Genomic DNA, 7,429 nt, shown 5'->3' on the forward strand with positions numbered 1-7,429 from the left:
GTTTCCCTGCTTCAGTTCACCTGATTGCAATTGATGGCTGATTAACTAATTAGCCCAAAAATTATGTTTCAGGATTATGGTGAGATTCCAGAGAGTTTACTATAAAACATATAGTAAACTATAGAGCAAATATAAAGCCATTTGCTCTGGTGTGTTTAAAAACATAAATACTTTCTCTCAAATGCACGCTTAATGGCAGTTGTTATTTATGAACGAGAAATAAAAACAAATATACTCAAAGCATTTAATATCAGACATAAAATGCACACAAACGTGAATAATTCGGTGGAAGGTTTCATCGTTGATACAGTTCCCATTCCTGACCTGACCAGTAGCAAGTGGCCAGGTCAGATCTGATGCAGCTTGTTCTGGTACAGCTGCCCTGTTCTCTGTAGCAGAAAAAATACATAAATAAATAAACTGTGGAACTGTAATTACATTTTTTCCTGGTTAGCCGGTGGCCGGGCAGCCGGAGAGAAGCAGCTGCAGCCGGTACGAGCTGGACCTGGTTAGGAACCTGTCTGCAATGGGAGCCAGTCCAAACTGGTTGCAGAACCAGTCTGCACCAGGATCGAGGCCAGAGGGTCTTCTGTCAAACCTGAGGAGGGAGGGCTGCAGAGATGGATGGAGCTACAGTACGGAGTACTTCCAGTCCACCGTGGTCACGGAGGTATTATCACTCTCTGTCTGGAATAAGAAAGCAGTCATGGTTATTTCAGTATGGCAGTAGCACACAGTATCACACAGTAACACACACCTCAGCTGGTTCTTCATGTTCAGACTCAGTCGTTCTGATCCGATTCTTACTCATAAATAACTGCAAGGTCATGACCTTTCCCCCACAATCACTGACTGCATTTTGGGCTTAATATAATATAATAACACGCCTCACAGTTTAAAAAGAATTTCTTTTTGTCTGAGCAGTACAATGAGTTTTCTGTACTTTTAGACAGTTCGTGCTTTTGAAACATTTGAGACCGACAGCTTGACACAAAAGTTAGAGGTAGATAGAAGGATTTATGAAGCTGCACTAAGAAAACCTTCAGAAGAACAGGAAAGATGAGAATGAATTGGTTAAGAAGAACAGGACTGACATATTGAAGCTAGTTGTTGTTTTTTTGGGGGGGGGGGTTTTGTAGTTGTTGGGGGTTAAGTTAAATGTTTGCTTCGTGTTTTCCTCCCAGTTTGACCTGGTGTGCAGCGAACAGTGGAAACAGCCTCTGACTTCTCTTGTCTACTTTTTGGGAGGGCTTTCTGGATGTTTCATTTCCGGACTGATCTCTGACCGGTGACTCTCCGTCTCTTCATTTAATGTTTGCAAAATGAAGTGTCTCCTTGTTCCCAAAGCATGAATGATTTACAAATTGGAGTCGTTTCTAAGCCGTTTAGTTATAGAATTGCCATGTTTTTGATGGCATGTTTCCGTCTTGGTTAACACTTTATTTGACGGGGTGTGCATAAGACTGACATGACACTGTCATAAACATGACATAACATCTGTCATGAACATGAAGGAGTCTTTACGAATGTTTATCACAGTTGCCATGAAGTGTCATTCGGTAAATAATGACACTTTTATTGCAAAGTTGCTCTAAAAGTTGCATTAAAAGTCCATTAAAAGTGCCAACTTTGCATGATTTTGTAAATTATGATAATTTAATGCAAAGTTGGCATTTTTAATGGACTTTTAATGCAACTTTTAGAGCAACTTTGCATTAAAAGTGTCATTATTTACCGAATGACACTTCATGACAGCTGTCATAAACATTCATAAAGACTTCTTTATGTTCATGACAGATGCTATGTCATGTTTATGACAGTGTCATGTCAATCTAATAATAATTTAAGCTAATAATGGTGATTAAATTCTGTTTTTCATCAAAAAGATTCCTGTTCTTTATCGTCAAACATATGGTGATGACCCGCTTCCTTTATCAGAGTCATTTTCTTAAAATGACAGACTCCAAACTGCTTAAGGAAAATATTAGAAAATGTTTTCAGACTAATTATTGCTAATGTTTGGCTTTCATTATCATAGTGTGAACAGAAACATTTATTCAGTGCATTTGATTGACTAAGTGAAACCTATGAAAGCATTCACGCCCGAGTCCTTCTCTGTTCTGGCACTGCAGGTTTGGCAGGAAACCTGTTCTGTTCGGGTCCATCGCCATCCTCAGCATCTTCAGCAGTGCTGTGGCTTTCGCTCCGTCCTGGCCTGTCTTCACTGTTCTCTTTTTTATGCTGGGCCTGGGTCAGATCTCCTGCTACATAGTCGTGTTTGTGCTGGGTACGTTTCGTTGTGGATCTTTACTCTCACCGTCTCCTAATGCTATGTTCATGGCCACTCAAATCAGAAAACCTAATTTGTTTAATGTGACTTGTTAAGCTTCCCTGAACAGGTTAGGCATACAGGCCAAGCAAAAAATTTTCATTACTTTCATCTTAGAATGAGTTATTTTAGGGCCTCTTGTCACTTTAAATCTATATGAGCTGCTGCTGGCCACACCCCTAACTCAATATTTACACCTCCACTTGAAAATGACTGCAAACAGATGCACAATTACACAGCTGTGCAAATTTGAAAAGCAGAAGTGGAGCCTCCTGCACAACCAGCAAGAATGCAGCAAGTAGTTTCTGGATGGTGAGTAAACAACAAAACGCTTGTCTTTTCCGCCTGCCATTGTTCGGCGCATGCAGTGGTAAAATCCAGCTGACCAAACTTGCTGGAGATCTGCTAGGTTGCTAGGAAACAGTGCAGTACCCATTCATTATGGCTGAACATTCAGGCGGTTTTTGAAACTGCAAATTTTTCCAGACACCATAAAACATTTACTTGTTGCAAAAAAAAAGAAAAAAAGAAAGCTGGGTGGCTATTTTTAGAAGCAGTTGAGACCCAAAATAAAAACATGTAAAAAGTGAATTTTGCATAATAGGTCCCCTTTAAATGATCACATTTCAGATTAAATCTGTGTTAACTTCTTTGTTATCATTTATTAGCATATATAATGCACTCTGAATGTTAGAAATGGTCAGAACTTATAATTTATGCTAATATCAGACACAATAAAATGTGTCACAATCACAGGTTCAGAAATCCTTGTGGGCTCCAGCAGAATCCTCTTCTCCAGTCTGGGCCAGCCTTTTGTCTACAGTTTCTCCATGATGCTGCTGCCAGGAACCGCATACCTGGTCAGGAGCTGGAGACACCTGTCGCTCATCATGGCTGTGCCTGGCTTGGCTTGCATCCCCCTCTGGTGGTAAGATGGTCTCACTACACTGTTGACATTTCTCAGTCCGCATCTTTACACCAAAGACTTACAGAAAAGGGATACAATACTGTAGTGACCGATTGATAAGGAAGCATAATCTCCTCCAAAGTAGGGATTCTTTTTGGGAGCTTTCGGGAACTGAGTCCCTGATTGCGTGTCTAAATGTCGACCAGGCTGGTTCCGGAGTCTCCTCGCTGGCTGCTGTCCCGTGGCCGCTTGCAAGAGGCCGAGCTCCTGCTGAGGTCAGCGGCTCTGGAGAACCGAGTGGAGGCTCCTCCAGTCATTTTCCTCCCTCCCAAGGTGGGAACCACCAGCTGAACCTCACTGGCAAATCGTAGGAGGTGTATTAATGTTTCTCACGTTCTCTCGGCAGGCTGAAAAAGCAGAGGCACATCAAGCGGAGTCCGTCAGCTTCCTGGACCTGGTGAAGACCGCAAAAATTCGGCATATAACGCTGAAGCTGTGGCTAATTTGGTGAGCTGCAACATTGTGTGTGTGTGTGTGTGTGTGTGTGTGTGTGTGTGTGTGTGTGTGTGTGGAAAACCACTTTGTTTAAAATTGCACATCAGCCAAGCAGGTAACATTTGTCAAATCAAAGCTTTTTCTATTGAGAAGATTGAAAACAACTTTACAAACTGCTATAGTTGCGCCACATTTAAAAGTCTAATTTTGATCCAGTAAAAAAAAAACATTTTCAGTTACAAATCGACTGGGTTCTGGTTGGTCACTTAGAATTTTTAAATCAATTAAAATAAATCCGGTTTGGATTTTGAGTCCATTTCTTTCTTTTCAGGTTTTCCACGAGTGTCAGCTACTTTGGCTTGTCCTTCAGCATGTCCACTTTGTATGGCAACCTCTTCCTGAACTACTTCCTACTCACAGCTGTGGAGCTCCCAGCATACTTTGCCAGCTGGCTGGCTGCACGCAGCTCTCCTCGCCGTCTTTCGTTCATCGGTTTCTGCCTGCTGGGGGCGCTGGCGCTGCTCTTCATCCAAGGCACCATGAAAAGTGAGCGTGAGAAGCGTTAGGCTGTGCTCTCTGACTTTTACAGAAGCACACGAGAACAATAAACGTTGTAAACAAGAAAACAAACCTACCTTTTTTTGTATTTAGTGTGTGTTTCTTAGCTTCAACATCTTATTCAAGCTCCATTAATAATGCCACACTGGCTTCTTCAAAATAATGAAAGATTAATGCAATAATCCAGTGCAGTGAAGAAGTATTTACCTCCTTACAGAATTCCTCTGTTTCTGCTATTTTGTCACACTTGAATGTTTCAGATCATCCTCAAACATTGTATCAGACAAAATTTACTTTAGTAAGAACAAAGTGTAGTTTGTCTCCCATCACTTACAAGACAAAGATATCCAAACAAACCTGGCTCTGTGTAAAAAAAAGCAATTGTCTCCTGAACCTAATGATTGGTTGTGTCATTCTTGGCAGCAGCAACTGACAATAAGTTTTTTACATCACTTTGCAGAAATTTTGTCCCACTGTTCTTTGCAGACTTTCATTCAACCATTGATTAGATCACAGCAAAACCTTTGTTTTGATTTCTTGTATCTTGGACAATCAACTTGCACTTGTTGATAGCAATACATTCTCCTACAACATGTTCTGCCAGAGACAAGAATTTGTGGCTCCTTCAGTTGCAACAAATTGTCCAGGTCCCATCAGCATCACACTAAAAACATTGTGTTTGACCGAAAGCATGATATTCAGTTTTGTGGCAGTTGTAGAAAAATGCACACCTTCCAAAAAAAAGGTCCAATTTAATCTGATTGGTAAACTTAGCATTTCTTAACAGTCTTAGGGATAATCAAATAGTTTCTTCTTTCAAAAATATAAGACGAGCTCCCAAAATCTGAAATGTGAAAGAACGTCACTGCAGTATAAAACAGCCAAGACGCTGTGTTCCCTACAAAGCGTCAGACAGAGCATGAAGAACAAGTGAATAGTCCGAGAGTCAATGACTATTAAAAGCTTCAGAAAGACCTGGAATGAGCAGGTACAATTGTTTTGAAGAAAACAATATGTAAAATATTCAGCCACTATGACCTTTATGCCTACTTACTGCACAAGACTCCACTGCTGAAGAGAAACTTGTTGAAACGAGTTTAAAGTTTTGCTTAGCAGGATTTACAAAAGTATTTTTATTACTTGTGGCCTTACAGCACCTTGTCCTTTGTTGCAGGTTACCCAACTCTTACCATGTCCCTGGTGCTGTTGGGTAAATTTGGTGTTCTGGCAGGAAGTGGGGTGGTGTACACCTACACTGGAGAGCTGTCCCCCACGGTCATCAGAAATACGGCAATGTCTTCCTGTGCCATGTTCTCCAGAGTGGGATCCTCTGTGTCACCATATTTGCTTGAGTTGGGTGAGACCTTTAAATCTCTACAGGCTATAAGGGATCTAAATACATCAATTAGAAACTGAGTCCGATGTTTAACTCTATTCAAATGAGATTTGATTTGATTTGGTTTATGTCTCCAGCTGAGTTTAACAAGCTCCTACCCTGGATTACTTTGGGTGTTCTGTCACTTCTCGCCGTTCTTCTCTGCATCTTCCTGCCAGAAACGTTCCAACAGCCACTTCCTGATACCATTGAGCAGATGCCGGTCACACAGTGGTGAGCTTGTGCCATGCTTGAGGATATTTTGGGGGGATTTTCTATGACAGGCTAACACCAAGTTGGGTACAATTGTGAGATGGAGAAACATAAATACTTCTCAAAAATGTTGCACAAAAAATGGCATGTTATCTCATTAAGTGATCAGAAACATAATCACTTAATGCAGATACTGATGCATTTCTGCTCATCTTATTTACAGGTTTACATGTCCCTGGGCCTCCAAAACTGCTTTGAAGGAAGAAGAAATAATCACTAAGGAGCAGACTCCATCAATGGAGATCATCTGCACAACTTGTTTATAAAGCAACCACTGATATCATATCTACTAGTACCAAGCTGCATGGTTTTTTTTATTTCAGAAATGCTCCTTGGTAAGTGAAGGAGACTGAACCCATGCATCAACAAGACTTCCATTCAGGAAGAACAGAGTGTTGTGGGACTCAGACACAACCTAAACTCAAATTGACTTAAGAGTGAGAGACATGGAAGCACACCGCTGTCTGCTGCAGCAAATAACTTTGTTTTACTGAAGGACTGAAAGGCTGGAACTGAGATGAGGAGCATAATATATACGTAGAACTGAAAATGAAAGAACACTATGAAGAAATCCTATGATGGTTTTCAGACATAAGTAATTTCTGAAAATTCAGTTAGTTAAATTATAAAATTGTTTTGGAAATTACTGGTGTATTGGCAGCAATTTTGTCTTTTTTTTCTTGCACTGCACGTGAACTTGAACAACATGAACTTGAACAACAGGTAAACATTTAGCATTCAGGGTTTTAATTGTTCAATGAAGACAAATATTCAGTTGTGCATATATCAGGTTTAATATTCACAAACCTGACATATGCACAAATAAAGAATATGGTATTTTCGCTGTTCAATAAACTTGCATCATATTTCTTTTGCATGTTATCATGACGATATGGGCGTCATTTTCCTGTCTATTACATCATCTTACAAAGTGTACAGTGTGTTGAAAAAGTATTCACACCACTTGAACTTTTTCTAAACTTTCCATATGGCAACAACAAACAGCGGTGTATTTGAGTGGTGATTGTATGTGACAGATGAGCAGAAATTTGAATTCATTTTTATTCCTGTTTCTTTAGTTGAATCTATTCAAATGCCAAAGTTATCACGATGCCAAAGTTATCACGATAGCGTCAAATATTTCTTAATGAACAAGGTGATTTCTTCTGAGTAATTAAATAAAAAAAAAGATGGGAATAATGAATGTAAATATATAAATCAGATGTTTTGAGATTTTTAATATCTGTGAGAAATATGCTCTTTGAAGCCCCCTGCTGGCCTGAAAGTCATAAGCACCAACTTGTGTCACTAAATGTTTGATCATGAATAACATTCAGTGTCAACTGAGTAAGTTAGAATTTTTTAAAATCTATTTATTTCACAAATTCATTCAAACAGTGAAACTTACACACACACTGTACATTTATGTCTGCTAATTTATTTCTGCTTATTGATGATCATCATGGCTGAATAAAACTTTAAATTTTCTGAA

The 7,429-nt window shown here is 39.7% G+C and overlaps 1 protein-coding gene across 1 annotated transcript in view; it reads left to right on the forward strand.

Annotated features, from left to right (window-relative positions):
• The window catches only part of LOC103134776 (solute carrier family 22 member 4-like), an 8,579-nt gene extending 1,753 nt beyond the window's left edge, over nucleotides 1-6,826 (forward strand). Inside the window, exons 2-11 of the mRNA XM_007547226.2 lie at nucleotides 455-670; nucleotides 1,185-1,288; nucleotides 2,133-2,287; nucleotides 3,086-3,257; nucleotides 3,443-3,569; nucleotides 3,643-3,743; nucleotides 4,063-4,277; nucleotides 5,464-5,646; nucleotides 5,763-5,898; nucleotides 6,101-6,826. Coding sequence (XP_007547288.1) covers nucleotides 455-670; nucleotides 1,185-1,288; nucleotides 2,133-2,287; nucleotides 3,086-3,257; nucleotides 3,443-3,569; nucleotides 3,643-3,743; nucleotides 4,063-4,277; nucleotides 5,464-5,646; nucleotides 5,763-5,898; nucleotides 6,101-6,203 — 1,512 coding nt within the window. The 3' untranslated portion in view covers nucleotides 6,204-6,826. The remainder of the gene's footprint in view (nucleotides 1-454; nucleotides 671-1,184; nucleotides 1,289-2,132; nucleotides 2,288-3,085; nucleotides 3,258-3,442; nucleotides 3,570-3,642; nucleotides 3,744-4,062; nucleotides 4,278-5,463; nucleotides 5,647-5,762; nucleotides 5,899-6,100) is intronic.
• The last annotated feature ends 603 nt before the right edge of the window (nucleotides 6,827-7,429 follow it).

This window comes from Poecilia formosa, unplaced genomic scaffold (assembly GCF_000485575.1).
Source record: "Poecilia formosa unplaced genomic scaffold, Poecilia_formosa-5.1.2 Scaffold19, whole genome shotgun sequence".
Taxonomy (NCBI): Eukaryota; Metazoa; Chordata; class Actinopteri; order Cyprinodontiformes; family Poeciliidae; genus Poecilia; species Poecilia formosa.